This window comes from Watersipora subatra, chromosome 1, assembly GCF_963576615.1.
Source record: "Watersipora subatra chromosome 1, tzWatSuba1.1, whole genome shotgun sequence".
In the NCBI taxonomy this organism is placed as follows: Eukaryota; Metazoa; Bryozoa; class Gymnolaemata; order Cheilostomatida; family Watersiporidae; genus Watersipora; species Watersipora subatra.
Window position 1 is genome coordinate 55,811,961 of NC_088708.1, and position 23,380 is coordinate 55,835,340.

General features: G+C 34.5%; 1 protein-coding gene across 2 annotated transcripts; it reads right to left on the bottom strand.

Moving 5' to 3' along the window:
* Positions 1–2,367: 2,367 nt before the first annotated feature.
* On the bottom strand, positions 2,368–18,988 carry LOC137405346 (uncharacterized). Of its 2 annotated transcripts, none has more exons than XM_068091583.1 (12): positions 18,849–18,988; positions 17,094–17,234; positions 15,975–16,087; positions 14,481–14,554; positions 14,205–14,363; positions 13,127–13,311; positions 8,887–9,064; positions 8,076–8,187; positions 7,458–7,629; positions 6,770–7,086; positions 3,873–4,069; positions 2,368–2,806 (listed from the first exon to the last, which is right to left on the bottom strand). In XM_068091583.1, exons 1-12 carry the CDS (start codon positions 18,912–18,914, stop codon positions 2,778–2,780), a joined length of 1,743 nt encoding a protein of 580 aa, XP_067947684.1. In that variant the 5' UTR covers positions 18,915–18,988; the 3' UTR covers positions 2,368–2,777. The 2 variants fall into 2 exon arrangements, with proteins under 2 accessions (XP_067947684.1, XP_067947677.1); XM_068091576.1 differs by having other exon boundaries at positions 17,094–17,237; positions 18,849–18,987.
* Between the last annotated feature and the right edge of the window lie 4,392 nt (positions 18,989–23,380).

Genomic DNA, 23,380 nt, shown 5'->3' on the forward strand with positions numbered 1-23,380 from the left:
ATAGTTTGAAGTAAACAAACTGCTTTTTGTGCAGTTTTTTTATTTGTACAGTTTCTCATGGTCTGCTCATTTTTTCACATAGAGCCATATGTTTGTCATCCTTTACTTCTTCTGTCAGCAAGACCAGCATTGTTTAATAAATTAGCCGATCTCATTTGTCTTTGCACGATTTACAGTCCGCTGGAGCCAATTCCGATGATGATTTATTTGTGTGAAGCGTGTCCAGAGTTATAGCTACCTTCAACTGAGCCGCACACCATCCGAAGCTCTGCTTGCTCTTCATGCAAACTCACTAAAGTATTGTCAGAAACCAGTGCTACCCTCTTTCAGCTAAACATGTGCATGTGGAGTTGTGAGTATATTCCTGAGCAATGCCTCGACCTGGTTATGCTCATCGCGCTCACTGGCAAGACATTTTTAGGAGTTTCTTAGTGTAACATGGCATGGCATGGCATGGCCTCTGCTCACTCTTGCGTCTAACGTAGATTTTGTGAATTGCTCGAGTTGGACAAGCATGTCTGTGCCCTTAATATTTTCTCTTTCTTTAAACTATTGTTTTTGTACGGTAGATCATTACTCTGCTATGCAGCCTCCTTGTTTACGATTACTAATAAGGTTCTTAGAAATATATATTTTTATTCTTATTATTAGGATGCTACTATTTATATCTGCAATATCTTATTTGTATTTAAATTCATTTTTAAATTAAACTCATAAATGATTTATAAAAATTAAATTTATAAATTATGTAAATAAATTAAAAAGTGTTATTAAACGATCAAAATCAACTAATTACGCCGAATTTAGCACTTTTAGCAAGTTTGGTCAAAATCGTAAAGGAACACTCCAAATTATCTAAATTTATAAATTTAATTTCCTAAACGATTCATAAATTTTTGGAATTTTAATACCATCTTTGTGGATTTCGTTCTGTTCACTTCGCTACAACTTCTCATCTGGTACCAACAATGAATATCAACTTGTAAATGCTAACTGTTAACACAGCTGCTAGAGTGTTTATACAGCTACAGTTGTGAACGCTACTCCACCTATCAAGCTCCACGTCTCCGGCGTTTCCCAAACATGACCATTTTATAGCGACTATAACTAGGAGCTTGTACTAGATACTGTTCTTATTATGCATTGTCTACTTCATGGTGAGTTTTAAAGAAAGGTATATTTAAAGATAGCTTTGGTTCATCATGAAACAAAAAATTTGCAGGATTTGACTATTAAGCATGATTATGCTTACGTCTTTCGCACTTCTGACTCTGTGAAGAAAACATGGATGTCACTAAAAGTGAGAAAATATTTTATCTGTTTTCAAGTGCATCAGTAATTGGTCAGTTGGCCGACGCAGTTGCTGCCTGTGGCAGTCTTGACATAGTTAAGTTTATTGTTTTCCTATTCTGTACAAAGGTTCTACTACATTTGTACCTTTCACTAAATAATTTTCTCACTAGTGTCCCTTTTAGCGCCTCTACACTCTGAAGTCCTTAAACATTCATAAAAATTTGTTACTTCAAAATGATTCATCTGTATACAATAACTATAGATAGACTTAACAACAAAAACTGAAATTAACATTTTTCAATTATTCACATTTTGAAGTTTAAATTTTAATGTATAATTATTAATCACCTGCTAACACAAATTATAATAATTACTCGCAAAGTTGGGAAAACTAAATGGAGATTTTGGTTCTAGTAGAGACTTCATAAACGTAGCAGGCAGCAACATTGTGGTCGTAGAACTGGTATTTTTAATGTTATACTAACTCCAGGGTTACTAACTAATCTAGTCATGAAATCATGGCTGCTAACTGAATCTTTAATATGTAATGGTGACCACCCACACAGTTTCAATGCTTAGAAAGGTAAAATAAACTGCTTCTTCTCAGCTAATTTTTGTTTTGAGCTATCATGCTTGTCCTATGGATTGGCAGTTTTTAATGATTGGCTTTTTCAAATGACCAAAAACTGCTAATGCAATCGCAAAACTCAAATTAGCCCAGTTATTTTAAATTCAGATAGCATTACTAAATAAAAATTTTGTTTGGATCACCACGTGTGGATTAAAGCCAATCTTACATTTAGAGAGTAATATTGATGTCACCAGTTAACCTGCGCAGGCAGTTACATATAATAGCAAATAGAGTGAATAAACAAGATACATGTAAAGTGAAAGGTTGAATAGGTGAAGTGTAAAGCGATATTAAACATGACTACTGTTGTTGCTAACAATGAAACGCATCTGACACGCTACACACACTTATGCTGGTATGGATGTCAGACATACGTACTTTTCCACATACATGAATGTACACTTAATAGTGACTAGAGTTATCACTAATTCCATTCTCATGACTACCAGGTTCAGCAAAGTTTATATGGAACTTTGAGATGAATACGTCTTGGAAAAGCAGAGTATAAGCTAGGAATAGATCATGCTGCCATCAAATATACAAAATGAAGTTATTCAGCGCTGCCAATAAAATATTTCTATATTAATTAGTTGCAAGTTAAAAAACTGTTAATGTTAAAATTTTTACTTCATGAATATAACATCTGTGTTTCTATTTATGGTAAAACATTACCAGTAGTCCGGTGAAATACCTTCTTTAAGCAAAACCATCGGAAAAAAATAATCGGTAGTGAAAAGGAAATAATTGTACGACAGAATTTAAAGTTAGAGTAATATGGTTAAATGAATTTTACGTCTCTGCAGTTGAATTCTGAAGATTAGTCCAAAATACCTGTCAATTCCATCATAAGGGGCTAACTGCTTTCTCCAAAGTGTATCAAGCCTACAAACAGTACAAACAAACCAATGCTATAGCTTTTAGGGTTGTACTGGAGTTGTTATTATAGCTCTCAGAGTTATATAGACAAGTTCTAGCTCTTAGGACTACAAAGACAAGTTATAGCTTCTATGATTATATAGGTCAGCTATAGCTTTTTGGTTATTCAGCTATTGCTCTAGCTTTTATAGGGTTAAAATCCTGCCCATAATGGTGAGAAAAACTTAGCCATCCTTACCTGAAAATTAGGATTCACAACAATATACTCATCATTATATTAAAAAATGAACTTGCTCAATGGTTTGGTAAAACACTTAAACCAAGTTCCATAAGCGTATTAGCTAAAAAACCATGCAATAATAATGCATTACCCATGGCATAGTTGTTAAGCTAGCTGATTAAATAGTTGGCTACCTAGCTATGAGAACAATAATTTCTGTTTGTCCTTGTTCAATTACAAAATATTCAACACAGAAATTAATTTTAATGAAAATGAAGTGTCTGTCTCGGAACCATCAAAATGTTCAGACATTGCCACTATTACACCTCCATTGACAATACAAAAAGGTAAACTGGAGTCCATTTTATGGTGCTGCTAGCAAACAACAAATGAAATTATCAACATGGAAGGCAAATGTTCTGGAACAGAACTTGGCAGAGAACCAGATGCTCTGAACCATCAGATTCACTCATAGCTATTTTATATCATTATTTTACATAAGACATTTTTATATGCTGCATCTGTGAATAAACTCAGATAGTCGATTTTCAAGGATTTGTTGCCTAAGATAGTGAACAGGTAAAAAAGATGCGCAGCTGTGCCAAAAAGAAAACAGGTGACAGCAATAAGATGACAGCAATGAGGTGACAGCAATGAGATGACAGCAATAAGGTGACAGCAATGAGGTGACAGCAATGAGGTGACAGCAACAATGTACCCAGACACCACAGCGCTGTTTAGATTCACATCAGTATTAAATGTCCTCCGATCTGTAGAGTTACAAGTCTAAATACTATTCACATAGAGTCATATCTGTGCAACTGCTTTCAGTATATTAACTAGATTTCTTACCTGCGAGGGCCCCGGTATATCCGGCGTTGTAATCACATGAAACCTCATTTCTTTTATAGTCAGCTCTCCGGTCTGTATACAAATCGTTTTCATCTGGACCCCCAACTAATGCCCCATAAAGAGTGTTAGGATTGTCAACGTCATCATTGAAGTCTTCCCAGTCACATATGGGGTCGTCTTCTGGCAGCGGACATGACCTATATAATTAGTAATCATGGTTACCACCAAAAACACACACTTGTAGCTACACACGAGATAAAGTCATGACTTGTGGGTACATTCTGTTTTACCCTTAAATGGAAAAACTTAAAGTGAGCAAACTACTTTTACCAGCCAATAAATATTACAATAATTTATTTTTGCTGACCGTAATGTTAACAAAAATGGAGCTGGAGTAGCGAGGTCAGAAATAAGCTTAAAATCAAATTCTTGACTCACTTTAGAAAATAAATCTGTATATTCACAACATTGGCATTTTACCCTTTATCTGAGGAGAAAAAGAATAACTATAGTTCAAGTGCTAAGGCTATATTAAAGGTTCAAGCACTAAGGCTAAGTTGCTCTTATATTTATTGTTCACTAATTTATAGGAACCTTATTGTGTAATAGAATATCACTACCTTCGGTATTCCAGATATACATATTTTAAACATGTACATTACTAAATACTGATATCCAACTAGATGCATAATACAAATTGCACATGGTTCAAGCCAGTAACATATCATCAAATGTGTCACAGCTCTGATCACTAAATAAATAGTTATTATTGAGGATTCATTTTTAGCTGGAGATATAAAGATATAATCACAAGTTTTACTGCTTTTTATCGAATGATCTTTTCTATAGCAAACTTCTGAGCTTAGGGCAGGTCATCAAAGTTATATTTAGATAATTGGACTCTTTCTCAAGCAAAGAACATGAAAATAAAACATGTTTATATCGACTAATAGAAAAATGTTTTTAAATAATTTTACAAATTAGTTTTTATGGCCGAAAGATATTTGTCATACATAATCTTTACACAGTTTTATCTGACATGGAGACAGCTCTGCAAACAGAAGTAGCTCCAACACCTTGTTTGCATCATCTAAGTATCTGACTGTGTCACAGCCTTTTAGTGCTGACCTAGCTCTCAACTTCTTCAATCTGCTGGTAAATTAAACCTTTAAAAACTAGATCTGATGGTAGTACTTATCAAAAATTTAGATTGAAAACTATTCAAAATTTTAGTGGCTTTGACATACATGTAAGTTTAGTATTTAAAATGAAATCGAAAATATTTTTTGTTTTCTGTTACTCGTTTTAATTTAGGAGTCGGTGAAGTTTAATTGAAGAGACGGAGAGTGGTGAAGCCATCTACACTGTATGTTACAGCTAATGGCTTTCTAAGTAAATACGGGAAGATTGTGAAGACAGTTCAATTAAAATACAATTAGTATCAGAAGTAATGCTGACAGTTTTTAATAGCAAGAATCATTTGATTTGTTAGAGAGAAACGCATATTTTGCTCATCGTATTAGACTAGCTTATGTTTTACTAATCTAGTAGATTCAGACAGTAAGGAGGAATGGGAAGCACCCCAATAACTGCAGCGTCAATTCGAAATAGTGTTATCAGGAATTATCCCATGACCAAACACGAGCGGAGCGATTGTTTGAGAGATTTATGATAAATGCATATGTGAACACAACTCACGAAAAGTATTCATCAACGGCCATCGCAAACCCTTGTACTGAGATCTCATCAACAAATTTAACCATTTTTCAATGAAGTCGTTAAGTATAATAACAATACAAAACACATATAAACCTATTTGAATATGTTACCAAGTTTTTACTATTTGTAGAAAATTTCCTAAATCTTACCTGTCTAATCGGATTATACATAATTAGACAGATTAATTCGGCCTGAAATCGTTATTAAAACTTGATAAGCCTTATTTTTATCAAAATTAAGACCGGTAAACGAAACGCCGAGCGACAGTCAATAGAACCATTAAGTCATGCGCATTTCACACAAAAAATGTGCACATTTCACCAGTCTATGGTATTGCCTAATTGCCGAAGGTTTCTGTATTTAATGTAGAAGTGCTGAAAAGTCATCATTTCTATATTGCCGATTTCAAAGTAACTGACATTTTGAACACTTTTGATTACTTTGGTATTCCAACTGATGTCCAAAGCAGTGAAAGGAAAGGAAATGACGATGATTTTTTTTCGAACGATTTTTATGAGATTATTACACTATTTAATTATAAGAATAATTATTCGATTTTATAAGATTTAATTATAAGAATAAGCATTCAAATTTACAAAACCAAAGTGTATTGTAAACGATGTTGGGCATTATGTTACTGTTATTATTTTTTCTAAATAGATTTTCTAAAAATCTATATAAACATCACAACTTTTGGATATTTTTAGCTAAGAAGTTTTGAAATGTAAACAAAATTGCTCATTGATTTTCTATTATTACTGTATTACTATATTAATAATATTGGTTATTTTAATAATATCAGTGCATTTTACTTCTAATATTGCATTTATCCTATTGCGGGGGAGAGATATAAACATATAATCTTTTCCTTTCATTATTGCTGTTTGTTGTACATTATAACAACCAGTACATTACAGCTACCATTGCAGCTCTCCTATTGCACTGCAGTGCCATTTGACTGCTAATATTACATTTCTCAACAAAAAGTACCCTTTCTTTTTCCATTATCACTTTGGTTATAGGCTGTATGACAGGGGAATTTCTAGTTTTAACATCTATCTTTGACAGGTCACTTTTGCAATAAGGAAACCAGTATGACACGCAAGATGATAGTCTTTATAGCCTTAGGCACAAGAAATATACAGCCTGCACAGAGAAGTGCCTATATATGTGCTTACGCTGCTTTGTGATGTGCTCGTTTTGGTGATGCGCTGTCGAAGCCAACAACATAACTCCTTCCACCATCGACAAGTCCTAGCATATAATCAATCTGGCTCTTCGCAAAATTTCTGTACGTCTGCTCGTTGATGCCTTCGCTAGCAGCCAGCAGTGAAAGAAATGCTGCGTTCGCTGCATACCGATTGCTTCCCCATTCTAAGCGGAAAGCTAAACCAAGAGGAGTGTATGGTACATCATTTCCAGGAAGCCAGCGTCCAATAAATGTCTCCAGATTGCCACTAAATCGGCTGTCTTGCAGTTGATGATAGAGTAGGAACTAGAACAAATAGATAGATGTAAGTATACTTAGATCTGTATATATACAATTGGTAACTTGGTTCATAGCATTTACTCTTTAGCATTTACCAAATAAAAGATGGAAGTTCATTTGAATTTTAATTCCGTGTTTACAGTATATAGTTTCATAATAGTGTGCTCATTTCATCACAAAACATGCCTAATTCGAAAAAATATTCGTTCAACTAACTTGTGCATTATTTGTAGAGAACTCAATTGTCCAATACTAACTGATATGGACAGCCTCCAAAAATTTATCTTGCAATCTGTCGTAGACAGCAAACCTTTTGTAAAAAGCTTGTATCAGCGAAAAACTTGGAAATGGAATTATTTGCCATATTTTCAACTTACGTTTACCAGGCCTCGTTTGTCATTCCATTCAAGGGCCCACATATACTGTTCAGAATCATCCCTGAGATAGGTTTGAGCAGCTGTGAGGTAAGTTGTCTCCTCACTAGTTCCCTGATGAGCTAAGGCTAGCCAGGCTGCTGCATGGGCCATCTCATCTTCCCAGGAACTCGATCTGTAATCAGAAGAGAAACTCCTAATATAATGGTATTCGAGTATCAGAGACCAGAGTTGTGTTCGCGACTCCAGTATCCACACTGTGAATAAATTGTGTTAGCTGAACCTGTATATACCACTTTTTTAAAACTTTCACTAATTTGTAAAATTATGGTAAAGTTATTAGTGTTGAACATTAAAACAAATATTTACCATTGTAATAGCAGAACTATAACATATTCAAAATGTAGGTACACCATACCTAGCAATAATTGCTATCGATATATGTATTCAGTTGATATGAAATTATGTTTTCCAAAAGGATGAAGCAAAGACCTGAAAACATAAAATAGTATTCATTCAATATTTAACAGCTAGGAGTTGTCTTCTTTTTGAATAAAATTGATCGTGATAGAATAAAGATGTGATTATATGTTCAGAGAGAATGCTCAGTTGAATACCTACGAATAAAATTCAGCACCCTCTGGCAGAGCTGTATTATATGTGTCCTCATTACTCTTAGCGAGCTGGTAGAGAGAGGTGGCATTTTTAAGCAAGTGATTGCTGTAATCTGGGTCTGAAACAGAGAAAATAATTGCTGTACATAGCAACTGATGTACAAGTACATGTAATTTTGATGTAGCCTTGAGCTACACACTCTGGTCTTGTGGTATAAATCTAATCCACAGAATCATTTTTTATTTTATATTTACTAGGTATCTGATTCCAACCAATATGTAACCTTTATCTAACCAGTATGTAACCTTTTAAATGCTTATCAACTGATCTTACTGGTTGTGTGTATACTTTTACTGAACATTTTTTTGAAATTCTCTTAAATGTTTTGACATTACTCTTTAGTTTTAGTGTTTGACCATTTTAGCCCCGACTGATCGGGTAAATTTAGTTACTCTCAAATGTTTTATAATTAACACAGTGTTTACTTAATTTTTATCCAACTTTCCAATGTGTTACTCCCTTTAGTTCTTATAAGTAATGATTTTAAAATGTTGAATTTATTAAAAACATCACAAAATAAATAAAAGTATGTAAAAAAGAACCAGAGTTGCCACATGATACACTTTTAAAAGACATTTCCCAAACCATAGAAGTGTGTCTCTCAGAGTGCAAACATAGAAATACTTACTGACAACTTTAAACCTTAGCTATATCCTAAGAGTTTCACAGAATCAGTACAACATTGTCTAACACAAACATAAACCATCTACTTAGCCTGTGATCAGAATATATAACGAGTGGGAGTATCTAAGCTCACCAGAAGTCCTAAATAAGATTGATCCAGCAGCGAGGGCTGCCGCAGTCTCTCCCATAACATCAGCCCCACCACTCGTATTGGCTCCAGCACCCAGGACATAACTCGGCCTCGTGATGTTCTGCTCATCCATCTCCTCAGGTCTGCCCCAGTGAGCATGATCAATGGTACCACTCCCAACCTGATCATATGTGTTTATGAATATGTTTATTAATTGATTCATGTTAAAAGGTAAATAATATAGATGGTTGACAAGAATACATATATTTATATATAATAATATATTTATATATAAAAGATGCATCTACATACAAAATACAAGCAGGAAACGCATACACTAAGCGGCATAATCATGTCGCAGGTGTTGTGTATAGAAGTCTATGTGACGAGTATGGCCTTAATAAACCACAACACTGGTGGGAAGCTCCTGGTAAGGTCAATGAAAATGATCGCGCTAAGATCCTCTGGGACTTCTACATCCGAACTGAAAAGCATGTCCTAGCAAACCAACCAGATATAGTGGTGGTAGACAAGGAGAACAAGAGAGCTACTATAATAGATATAGCAGTACCCAATGACTACAATATAGCCAGCAAAGAAAAAGAAAAGGTAGAGAAATATCTCCCTCTTGGAGAAGAGATTGAAAAATGCTGGAATGTAAGAACAACTGTAATCCCAGTAGTCATTGGGGCACTGGGCGCAATAACACCGGCGCATAAAATGTGGCTTGCCCAAATACCAACAACAATCAACTCAGGTGAGTTGCAGAAAAGTGCGCTATTGGGAACAGCTAAGATCTTGAGGCGAGTGCTAAAACTCCCAGGTCTCTGGTAGGAGACCCGAGTTAGAGCAGAATTTACCACCCATACGGAGTATCCGGGGTGAGGAAACAATTTTTTTTTATATAAATATATATATTTTATATATATATATATTAATATATATAAATATATATATAAATATATATATATGTATATTGTAGATTGTCAACCTAAGGAGCAATGGCCAATCTTAATGCTATTACAGAACAAGTCAATTAAACAGAAGGACTGAGCATCTTTCATTAACAAATTCATAGAAACCCTGTACATTAGCAAAGATACTGAACCAAATAAAAGAAAGTTTTGAGACAATTCCATTATAGAGGTACTTTTTGTACTGCTCAATTTGGCCATATTTATATGAAAAATAAAACTTCATATATTATCAAAATATTCAGTTTTTAATTTTGACATGATGACTGCATCGAAGTTGAATTTAAAATATCAAGCAATCAGCTGCTGACATTGCTATAAAAAGGCGTGAGAAAATATGCTATTACTTTCCAAGCAACTTACAAACTTACCGTAAATAAAACTAAAAATAAATCAGAAAATAATTATTATCCAAACGAGAGTGTGAACTTCTTTCTAGAGCAAAAATATCACATCTTTGCTCACTGAGGCTATCGACTGTGCATATCACATCTGCGTTCACTGAGGCTGTCGACTATGCATATCACATCTATGTTCACTAAGGCTATCAACTATGCATATCACATCTATGTTCACTGAGGCTATCAACTATGCATATCACATCTGCGTTCACTGAGGCTATCGACTATGCATATCACATCTATGCTCACTGAGGCTATCGACTATGCATATCACATCTGTGTTTGGTTTTGGTTTGGTTTGATTTTTATTGCGTAATAATAACATGACAATATGAGTAAAAAAAAATACACAGAGTAGCAATAGGACATGCCAGATAGCCAGAGGCTAGAGTCAAGGCAGCCCCAGCAAGCAGTAGGAAAAGAAACAGAATCAGCGATAAGCGCACACTCCGGAGCACCAGAGTCAGGAAGGACAGTCCCAGGATGCCCACAGGCGCTCTACCAACTTCGCCTTCAGCTGACCCGGAGCAGAGCCCGCACAATCACTCAAAAATTTATTATATAATTTCATTGCACTAAAAAATATCGATCTCTGTCCCTTAGAAGACAAACACTTTTTCAACTTTAATTGATTTTTACTTTTTAAACGGGTATCTTGACAATGATCTATCATAAAATCTTGCAACTCTTCCATGGGGAAAGAATTTGTTAAAAACATTAGCAGGCGATACTGGAATAAAATTTCAATTGGCATTATTTTTAAAATTTTAAAATATTTGGAAACTGTTTGATTTGGTTTAAAATTGAGTATTATTCTGATTGCCTTTTTTTGCATGATTAAAAGTTTGTTTAAATCAGTTTTGTTGCCGTGGCCCCAAAACTCGATTCCATAAATTAAAAGAGAATAGAAAAAACTGTAGTACAAATTGATCATGGTTGATTTGTCTAGGTAGGGGCGAATGAAACGTAATATTAGTAATATGTAATTAAGTTTTTTGATGAGACTTTGGATGTGTTTTTTAAAAGTCAAGTTGTTGTCTAACGTGATACCTAAAAATTGAGTCGAATCTTTGATTTGTAGTTGAGAATTGTTTAAAGAAAGGCTTAGATTATAATTTTGAGTGTTTTTAGACGGATTTTTGAAAACTACTTGAAATGTTTTACTGTTGTTTAAAATGAGTCTGTTTGATAGGCACCATTCATTAATAATATTTAATTCCTCTTGGAGTTTAGAATTATCTGTTGAAAATATATTGGTGTCATCTGCGAATAAAATACAATCCAAAGCAGGTGCAGCATTTACTAAGTCATTTATAAAAATTAAAAATAAGAGGGGTCCTAAAATTGATCCTTGTGGGACACCAATCGTAATTGCCCTCATTTGCGAACAATCAGTATCTGTTTTGGTAAATTGAAATCTATTTTGGAGATAACTTTGAATAAGAGAGGAAGACTTTACACTAAAATTGTAGTAAAAAAGTTTGTCAATTAAAATTTTGTGATTAATCGTATCGAATGCCTTTGAAAAATCCAAAAATACGCCCTGAGTTATATTACTTTGATCTAAATTAGTATATAAAAATTCCATTAGACTGTTTATTGCTGTAGTGGTGCTTTTACCTTTTCTAAAACCAAATTGTTTAGGCGACAAGATGTTATTGGTTTCTAAAAAATCCCGTATTTGCAAAGACAAACATTTCTCTAAAATTTTTGATAAAGCAGGAAGAATGGAAATGGGCCGGTAATTAGATGGATCTGTTCTATTTCCTTTTTTAAATAATGGAGTCACGCGAGCTATTTTTAAACAATTTGGGAAATTAGATTGTTGTATAACAAGATTTATAAGATGTGTTAAAACTGGAATTAGGACTAGTTTATTTTCTTTTATTGCACGGAGAGAAATCCTATCATAGCCGGTTGCTTTAGGAAGACTGAAAGAATCAATTATTTGCAGTGTTTGGTAGGGGTCAATTATCTGGAAGCTAAAATCAATATCATTTACACAGTTGTCCATAAATTTAGAAAAGTGAATATCGAATATCGAATATGTTCACTGAGGCTATCGACTATGCATATCACATTTGTGTTCACTGAGGCTATCGGCTATGCAAATGTTTTTGGAGACTCCTAGATTAAGTGATTTACAGAAAAGAATTCAAAGACATAATCTAGCACCACATAACTGGTGCATAGCATCCATTCCACTGTAGTTGGTGATTTAATATCTCAGTGACTGTGTATGACACGAATAATAAGCAGCACGTATGACATCAAACGAAACTAGCAATCAAGCGAATCCGTAGCCTTGGCGAATAGTCTTGCACCTAGCTGCAAATCTAGCCTTACAAAAATGATATGAATGGTTGCCCTCCAACTATGTTTACATCTCTGCTCTACCAATTCATCAAGTAAAATTAAAATGATCTGAAGCAAAAACACAACAAGTGTCCAGATAGTTATGTGCTCTTACCAATTGAAGAGTGGAAAGAGCACATTACATGTTACAAATTGTGACTGTGTAAATGAGCACAGTTGGACTCGTTATAGTGTCCAAATATATACATGTACATGAAGCTTACTTCTAATGCAAGTTCTTTTACCGATGTGTTAGATTTTTCAATTGTCTAACAGAAGTTGGTCAAAACTCTCAAAGCATTCATAGCAATGAAGCAACAAGTAACTGTATTCAATGTTTCTCTCAAGTGAAGTGTATCATCAATACCTATGTTTATTTTTGAAGTCCACCTAGGAGAAAACTTTCTATAGTTACAAGATAATTGAGTCACACACAGATGGTCTAAAGACAAGCACACACTCCACTAGTTGGCGCTGGCCATAATCATAGATGTATGCTGTTTGTTACTCTACCTGTGCGTAAAATCTATCCGTCAATTGATGGCATTTCATGAAGTAATCGAGTGGCCATCTGATTTGTCGGAGTCCCTCATCGTATTGTCCAATCATCTGATAGGCATCGCCAAAAAATATCAAGCCATGTAAAAGCATGGTCGTTGCTGCAGACATTAGTAACCCAGACTTTATGTGATCACCAGCTAAAATCATCATTCCAGAACGATCATTAACAATCAGCATATAGATCTTAATTGCATAGTTATTCATATACTCTAAACAAGTTACAAGATATGGTTTTGTTTTCTTGAGGCTAATCATGACCTCCTTAGAATAATATTTTATTTGTTAAATTATATGAAACACGTCTGCAGTCTCAAGTTCCTTATTTTAGTTCACGTATCTTTATTTAATATTTTTCAGTGCTTTATGATGATGTAACTCCTCTGACAATAATTATGCAAATATTTCTGCTTGTCTTTGCTATTCTCGGCAATTATTAAAACTAAAAAAATTGATGTATCTACGTATATTTGTAGATATATAAATGTATATACCATTGTTGTTATAAAAGCTATGTAACACTTCACGTGGAAAATGAAAAAAAATGATTTCAACACACCAAAAATAAATTTTTGACACTTTTCCAACTTCATACCGACATGTGCCAAAAACCTGGTAGGCTATTCAACAACATATGACATTTGTTAACAGCGAACCGCTGGCATTATGAGACATGTGATTTTTATCAGTTGACACATAGCATGCCACTGGTACCAAACAGTACTTAGTGACTGGCTTACATCAGGTGGCATGTGACATATGATTTGTATCAGGTGGCATATGACAATGGTTTATATGCATATCAAATGACATGACAACTAATTTGAATCAGGTCGCAAGTATTGAGTGACAGATTAAGTGACATTTGGCTCAAGTGGCTAGAATGTGGATGTATGACATGTGACACCTTACATACAGCAGAAGAAATGCAGCATCCTAAAGCAGGTACCCCTTAACAAACTCTAAGCAATTGATGATGCGTAATATAAAATTTGATTTATACATGAGGCTGTTTGAGCGAAAACTGACTCACCATCGTGCCAGCCTCCACTCAGGTCAAGACCAACATCACTGCCATCATTTTCTGATGAATCGCCTCGCCAGGGGATTCTGTTATCGGCAGGAAGAACGCCTGACCGTTGAGCCTCGTAGAAAAGAAAAGAGTACTCAATGGCCAAAGCATAGTTAGAGTCTACAGAAAAAAATGAATGCTTTGCAAAAAAGGAAAAAAGATTTTCTATAAATACTGAGCTCAAAAACAACAGTGAATATAAAATTTATTGGAAGCTTTTTTACTTTATATACCAACCGTAAGCGGTAGGCGCATAGTCATAGATTATCTGGAAGCACGGGGACCAGCCATTAAGATTACTAACGTTAAACCTAAAATATGTATAATTGTCTGATCATGTCATAACAACAGATGGACAAAAAACAACTGCGTATTAGTAACATGCATAAAAACATGCTCTCATACTTACCTCTATAAGAACATTTCCATTTCCTGTTCACTTCAGGTCAATTTAATACAAGAATATTTTAACCAGTAAAGCTGGTCAATAAATCAGAATTAAGGGTATAAAATCAATAGAATGTATCTAAATATAAAGATCCCGGAACACATATACGATGAATGTGGCCAACTCTGACTCAAATGTTGCTCATAAAATGTACCACGCTTAGCTGAGCTCATCTGAGTGTAACCATGCTAAGTGGCAGATATTATGCTTCACTACCAGTTCAAACAGTTGATAGCCAGCTTTACAAAAAGTGCTAAAAAGCAAAGCGATGAGGTAAGCGGTTGTTCAATGATAAACTCTATCTGACCAATCAGAAAAGCATAATATAAACCAATATGCAAGTATATTGATTCTATAAACTATATATGCTAACAAAATAAAACATATAAGCTAATATGCGGGTATATACGAGTTTTGTCCACTCACAGTTACATTTAAGATTTTTACAGTGTGCGTCCTTTGGAAACAATGTGAATGAATACTGATGTTAAGGGTTGTCACTTGTGGCAGGCTCACGTTTTTGAGCTAACGATGCTTTATTTGGTGACTGAAATTGTTTGGATTTGAATGAATTGAAAAACTTTGGCTCCGAGGTTTTGCTAACTAACTGTATATGCATTGGAAACATAACTGAGTAAGTAAACATTCAAAATGAGTTGATGACCGCTTTAGCACAGTTAACAATGGTTTAATTCAGCTGTTTTTAATCTTTGTATTAGTAACATTAGAAAGTGTAATGATTGCGTAAAGTTTGATTATATGATATGATATCAGCTCACAGAATTAACTCAAACCTGTACTAGACTATAAAACAATCTTCTCGGGCTGCTGGAATTCTCATGAATTGAAATTATCATCAGTACAGATATGCTCATGTATGAATGATTGATGCAGCCTAGAAAGTGGCTTAACTATAAACGTTACTATTATATAAAATGTGCACCTTAATAAATATTATTAAATTTATTAACATTAAGTCAATAATATTGAATATTGTACTGGTAAATGGCGTTCAGCGCTAACAAAGCCAAGGAGATTTGTTGGCACTTTTGACAAGTTACCATGGTAACAATACAATTATGATGGATCCGTGATAACAATAGTACACAGATGAATTACTAAACTGATCTAGATGTTGGTGAATGGTCCGAATAGTAGAAATAAGCTTATCTGGAGTTGTCTAGTACTACATGGTTTAGACTGTCATCTTTCCACATGGTTTAGACAGTCATCTTTTGATGAATGCAATATGCATATAATGAAACATGGTAGTCTCTGCTTACGTGACAGTAAAATCCAGATAAAATATATTTCCTGCTGCCATTACTCCTTCTCCATTCTTATTGGTCAAGCTGTACACTTTACTGCTGAGCTTTGTTACAACAGCATCATTGGCCTGCAGAGTACTTACACATTTCACTCAACCGGCGATGCAGATCTGTTACTAAATACTAAGTCCTACTTTGTGCTGAGTAAATCTTACAACCTAGCCAAGAACAGCTACACAATCCATTAAGTATTCACTGCATGACATAAACAAGTCACGCTAAACTACATGTTACTTCTTAAAGGAGATTAGCTATTCATTATTAGAGTTTGACATTTGTTAACTTAAATACAAGACACTTATTTGCACAGTCATAACAAGTGACATTGAACTACTTACCTGAACAGCACTAACAAGTGACATTGAATTACTTACCTGAACAGCACTAACAAGTGACATTGAACTACTTACCTGAACAGCACTTACAAGTAACATTAAACTACTTACCTGAACAGCACTAACAAGTGACATTGAACTACTTACCTGAACAGCACTAACAAGTGACATTGAACTACTTACCTGAATAGCACTCACAAGTAACATTAAACTACTTACCTGAACAGCACTAACAAGTGACATTGAACTACTTACCTGAACAGCACTAACAAGGGACATTGAACTACTTACCTGAACAGCACTAACTAGTGACATTGAACTACTTACCTGAACAGCACTAACAAGTGACATTGAACTAATTACCTGAACAGCACTTACAAGTGTCATTGAACTACTTACCTGAACAGCACTAACAAGTAACATTAAACTACTTACCTGAACAGCACTAACAAGTGACATTGAACTAGTTACATGAATAGCACCAGTCTGTGATTATGATGTAATTACAAGCACAGCACTGAAAAGTCATCATGTGGAAGTTACCAGCACAGCCCTAACAACTGACCATGGTGCTAGTTACCAAAAGCTCAACCAACATTTCCGCCATTTTAATTTGGTTAACCTATGTCTATGATAGTTTTGTTAATACGGAGAACTGCAACTCTGAATTCTGGAACTACAAATATCACAATTTGAGTATACTTTCAGTTTGAGATATAAATAGATAGAATGAGCTCACTCGTAAACTTTTGGTACTGTGGTTGAACGTAAGTGTAGCATCCCATCCAACAATATCATGTGGAACTGTGAGCTTCATTCTTCCATCATAGCTTGTGAAATAGAAGCCAAGGACACTTATGCTTCCATCACACCCATAGACCTGCTGAAACCACAAACACACAAATACACATGTGTAACATCCTAGACAAGTTCTGTCAATTTTTCTATAAGCACAGACAAATGCGTTTTAAAAATTTACAAATGTACAACTTGAGAAACATGCAAAACACCAAAAAATTGCAGTATAATGAGCAGCTATTTGATTGATCCGATATGCGGTGTATGCTCGTGTATGATTATATATAAAACTTTGCAGAAAGTGATTAAATTGTTGAAATTTAAATGCATTTTCACGTGATAGCGAAGTAAAACAATGCAAATATCTACAATGTAAAGTGACTCATCTATAATAGCTGCATTGAATCTCTTCAATTTGGCGGAACAACTCCAAATAAATTGCTTTGATCTAGATTATGCGTATAGCCACAAGAAACTATACATCTATATTAGTGTGAATTCTTTTGAATATTGTTAGAATAATAAAACTCGCGTTGACATAGACTCACTGACAACTGAATTAGATTGTCAAAGTTGGTATGATACAACGCCCATAATATCACTAAAAAAAATGAGCAATTGTTCAGATGCAAGTAAGACTGATATGATACAACTCCCATAACATCACTAGAAATATGAACAAGTGTTCAGATGCCAGTAAGGCTGAAATGGTACATCAAATTTTTCACTCCGAACAGAATATCATACTCAACCCAAATAGCTTACAAGTAAAATTTCAAAGTAAATAAATTTATTTGCTAAAACATTTTTTAACATCATTTTAGAAAGACTTTGTGGACACAGATGGTAGGTATAGACATAATTGTATTGCAGATGAATGTTCCTATGGAGGGTGACTATACCAAGTGAGACAGACCGTTTAGAAGGACTGCAATACATGGTGAGTCGTTAGTGAAACCTTATCTTATAGATGGTAAATGCTTGTCTCAGTCATTTAACTTCACGAAGTCTTCAGGATATGACTGAGGTAAGAACAAGAATTACTGCATAAACTCACCAGTGTCCTATTCAACATTTTTATCTAAAAATAAGTTTATGGTATAAACTATGACTTCGTCTTATTTATTAGTAAAAAACTTAAGTTTAACAAGAGAGGTTTAATGGTAGCCTGTGATCATAGGTATGCATTTGAGGTTTGAAGAGTTGGCTTAGCAACGGAATAATTGGTTTAATAGGCACTTATTTATGCTGAAAACCTCCAACTCCATATTCAACTTAAGCTAAGTTGATAGTAAAGTATTACGTTATGATTATATGAATAACATCAGTACTTGTATATTCACACTCAAAAATCGTCCATGCATCAACATGTTCAAGCTTATAGAAATAATTTTATCAAATATTATTTGGTGTTGATGTTATTGTAAGAAGATTCTCATGAAAATAAAACAACTTCTTGAAAACAGTATGAGCTGTAATTTATGATATGATTGACAATGTTAATAACATCTGCATGCCATGCTATCATCAAAAGAACTATTTTAACCAACTCACAACAACTCTACTGCAACAACATGAAAAACTTTCAGTTGGTTTTGTTAAAAAAACAAAAATAAAAAATAGTTGCACAACAAAACTAGAGCCCAAATGCTTTTTTCCATTCCAATAATTAAACTAATATATGGTATATATTTACCATGACTCCGCTCACAGCTATCCAGACAACAGCCATCAGCAAATACTTCTGTACCCTGTCCATCATGTAGTGAGGTGGACAGCAAACTCGATCTGAACATCATACGATGCCACAGCTATGTGTACCTTATAGCATGCACGCCACCAAGAAAAGACTTTCAAATCTTTCATGCGTGTGTAGATATGAAGGGAAGCATTTGATTTGCTTCATTGAGTTTTTAAAAAAACATAAAACACAATTTTACGTGGTAGCCTTATATAGGGCTATAATTATTTCTAGATTATGCCTATTTATGTATTTTTACAAAATATGACACTAACAAATTTTGAAAAATTTTTATTCTGTCAATGTACTTTCGTAATCAAGAAATAAACACTTTTCACTTGGAATGTGAAAAGTAGGCAGTATGCACATATAAATGCATTAAAGTCATAGTAAAACTAATAATAGACAGACACCTGCTAATTTGTGTCAATATAATTTATTAAAGACCAGAATAAGAAAGTTCTGTAGTAGTACATATAGGTCTATAAGCAAGCCCCCATGGCATCATTATTGACCTTGATAATTATATTTACCGGAGACAACTTAACATCAGAGAGTCTTATGTATATCAGCAATCCTAATTTGAATTTAGAGGTAGTGAAATTACAAACATATACTTCTAATGTGGTGAGCTCAACATAGTCTGGCTACAGAGTACAGCTCAAGTACAGCTGTAGTTTGCACAGACCAGTACTTTTCATTGCACTAGCTACAATATTTGTTTTAGCAGACATTGGACTGCTGCCCAGTTTATGGTCAGCCTTAGCGGAGAGTCATGTTTTGATTTTTGTCTAGTGAACTGAGTTGAGGAAACTAATAGGTTAAGTTTTATTTTATTCTCATTTGTTTTGTCGCTATCTTTTGTTTTGGTATTTTATGCTAATAAATTACACACTTAGATATTGTTGAATATTGTTTTTTTAGTTTTGAGGGTGTCATGATTATGATGAATTAAAATCAAAAATTACATCAGTGAAAACCTTCCAAGACTCCTTTCCAGCTATAGCCATAAAAATCTTAGAATGAAGAATTCGTAGCGCCGAAGGTTTGATTTTGGAACTTGCCTTTTACTAGGCAGTAAGGTAACCAATTGAGCTATGCGAGACGCATCAGATTCATTGGGCGATTTGAGTGGTTATCGAGGTTTAAATAGCGTAGCGACTTTGCATTACGCTAAGACGCAACATCACTAACGCTTGCTCTCACGGCTCTTATTAGTAAGTTTCGCACTACAGATACTAACTTGCTCAAATTAGCCATTGGCAATGTGTCAGACTAATGGCAAGTGGCAGGCAACTAAATTACCTGCCACTGTTTATAAGCTGTTTTTATTACCTATGCAACGCTGGACATTCCACTAGTATGTTCATAAACAACCATTTATATTTAAAAAACTATCTATATTTAGTTCACCTTCAATTCAAACCACTTTTAATCGTGAAATATTCTTCACGGTATAATAAAATAGTCAGCATGCATAATAAGGTGAGCGTAGGATACACATGCATAATAAGATGAACTGGGGATACACATGCATAATAAGGTGAACTTGGGGATACACGTGCATAATAAGGTGAACTTGGAGATACACATGCATAATAAGGTGAAATTGGGGATATATCAGTAAACAGTGAAGGAAGAACAGAGCATGAACGTCTATGCAGCTACAATGGGCATCATAAGTAAGATACTAGGTGAATTTCACTCGATTATTGTGACAATGGAACCACACACTGACGAGGAACCTGACTAGTACACCAAACCTCTTCATGGTGCAAACCATCAACAAATATCTGAGGTTAGCGACCCACATAGACTAGTTAACTATGTCAAATATAGTCTTACTAGAGTTAATTAAAACCAATAGATTAGCAAAAACAGATAAATCAAACCAGTCACTTGCGGTGAGCAGTTAATATTTCTATTCATCCAGCCCACAGTTGTACTACATGTACATACAAATATGTGATTTAGATTGGTACAAGAACACAAATGTACTAGATCAAACTAAATCACTCATATTTTACAGTTGAAGCAGAAGTTGCTCCCTCATTACAGGTACCGCTACAGTAGTCTCACATTGAATACCTCTAGTTTGCTTTCCTATTGCAGAGCCCAAAAAGTGTTTGCATGATGATTAAAAGGCTGCAAAAACCTTTTCACACGCACAAACACAACATTCTCTCATCTCTCTAGTCCTGGGGACAAATCTGTCACATATGCCTATTTTCTATCAACAGCTACAAAATCTGTCAGCTAGTCAAACACAAGGGAGACAAATCTGAACATTATCACTAGTTATCACCTCAACCCAGTGTATTTCTATATAGCCATATATCACCTTAACCCTGTATAGTTCTATATAATCATATATCACCTCAACCGCATTTCCCAAGATTATCATGTGGGTACTTTGTGCTAGACTTGATTATGTGTGCTTCTTATCATTTGTGATTTAAAATTAAAATTGTTTGCAAAAAAAATTTTGTGTAGAGCAAATCCACAGTTAACAAATTTTTGGTTATAATTAAAATAATCCACTTATTACAACTCTTTTGAATGGGAGGACCGAATCATATTTTACTTTCCTCGCGCTGTGGCTGTGGTTGGCTATTGGTATTTAGGACCTAAGAAAGGGAGATGAAGACAACAGAGTGGGAAGTGATATGAAAAGAAAAGATGGGGAGGAAGAGCAGGGGATAATCAAAAAGAAGATATAGGAGAGAGGAAGAGATAAGAAAGAAAAAGGGGGGAAGTAGAAGGGAACGGGACACAGAGAGGTCGGATGAAGAAAGATGACGAGTATAACCAGTGCCTTTTGCTGTAGAGTAGTAAAGTTTTTTTGTAGCACAATGAAATCTATGCTAGTGTCGCAAAATCATTGCAGGCACCTAAGTCCGAAGTCATTTGAGATTGATGAATGGAATTTGTGATGATTAATTGCCATAGCAAGGGAGTGATTCTGATGGCAACCTCTATGACAAACTGTCAGGCTCTCTGCCATGCATCCAATTTCTTCAGAATATAAAATAGGCAGAAATGTTTGAATTTATGCCAGTCTTTCTCTGCAACAGCACTGGATAGAGAAGCGACACTGTTTATCTTGTATAGAGTACGGGTGTCCAGACACACTAGTTTTAGTTGTACAAGGTTCTATGCACTAAAAGCTAGAAAATTTATATAAAAATAAAGCTATTTCACTTACTGTACTGGCAATGTTCAAAATTACGACAAATTAAAAAAAATCCGACGAAAAGCTAAAAGCCATCAAATCAAACAAAAACTTCAAGATGAGAAGATGTTTTTGCAAATGTAATGTTGAACAGGCAGAAAATTCCGTGTTCAATCCATTGATGACATTCCATAAGAAACTGAGTAGCCTTTGCTGTGATTTCATAATGGGGTTCTTCAGAAGACTGAAGATGACTAAATGTTTCAACTTTGTGACATTTATTCCTACTTGGTAAAATTGAATCATGTGTGCATTTGATTTTTAAATTAAACACGCATTCATCTTGTTCTTGTAGGAGTTGTCTGTTCTATCAAAAGGTCAAACGGCTTTAGTTTTCATAACTTGAATGGTTAAAATTTATTCTAAAACTATGAATATATGAATACTGATAGTTTGTGAAATTTATTATTGCTCTCTATAACAAATTACAAAACTTTTTCTTCAAAGAATTACGAACTTATATATAATTGTGGGAGTTATGCTTCCCTGGTTTATTCTGGAGCAGCTACTTCAAATTTGTTACACATACAAGTTTGTTGGCAATACTCTGAATTAGTTGTAGTTTTGTGATTGGCCAGTAATGCTAACATGGCACAATATTTTTTTACTCAAAACTGGTGCAGCAACTATATGTACATTATATCAAGGTATCAATTATTTAGAATATCTGTCTATACACAAAGAAATGTTCATTCAATTTACTCACAATAAAACTAGGAGTGTAACACTGTTTCATTTACATCGTAAGACAGTTTGAGGCTACATACACAATATAGCTAAATAAAGAATGTCTTTTTAGGTAAAGGCTATTTCAAGGCTAAAGCAAGACAGCTTAAGGGGTTTGCTTGTTTGTTTGTTTGTTTGTTTGTTTGTTTGCTTTATTGCATCATTAATATATGAATATATACAAAAGAAATGAAAACTAGACAACAAGCATCCAGAGAAGGCGATGATGAGGCCATGTGCGCGATAGCAAAAGCTAATATTTAGTGTGAACCTCGGAGGCTGATTACAGGCAAACATTAATTAAACATTACAGTTTTTTTAAATTATCTCAATAGCCATGCCCTTAAGCTCCTTTTAAAACCTAACATGTTTTTGTATACTGCGAATAGAAATAGGCCGTGTGTTCCATAAAACAGCTTCTTGATAAATTGTTCTTTTGTGAGCAGCAGTGGAAGATGATTTACGTGGAGGTAAGTTGAATTTAGAATTTCAAGTGAAATAGTGCTGTGAGAGATGAGAATATGATGAG

Coding starts and splice junctions, on each gene's coding strand:
- LOC137405346 (XM_068091576.1), bottom strand. CDS start 18,914: ATGATGGACAGGGTACAGAAGTATTTGCTGATGGCTGTTGTCTGGATA. Junction 17,238..18,848: donor TAGCTGTGAGCGGAGTCATG/GTAAATATATAC, acceptor TTGTGGTTTCAG/CAGGTCTATGGGTGTGATGG. Junction 2,807..3,872: donor ATATACCGGGGCCCTCGCAG/GTAAGAAATCTA, acceptor TACTGTTTGTAG/GCTTGATACACTTTGGAGAA.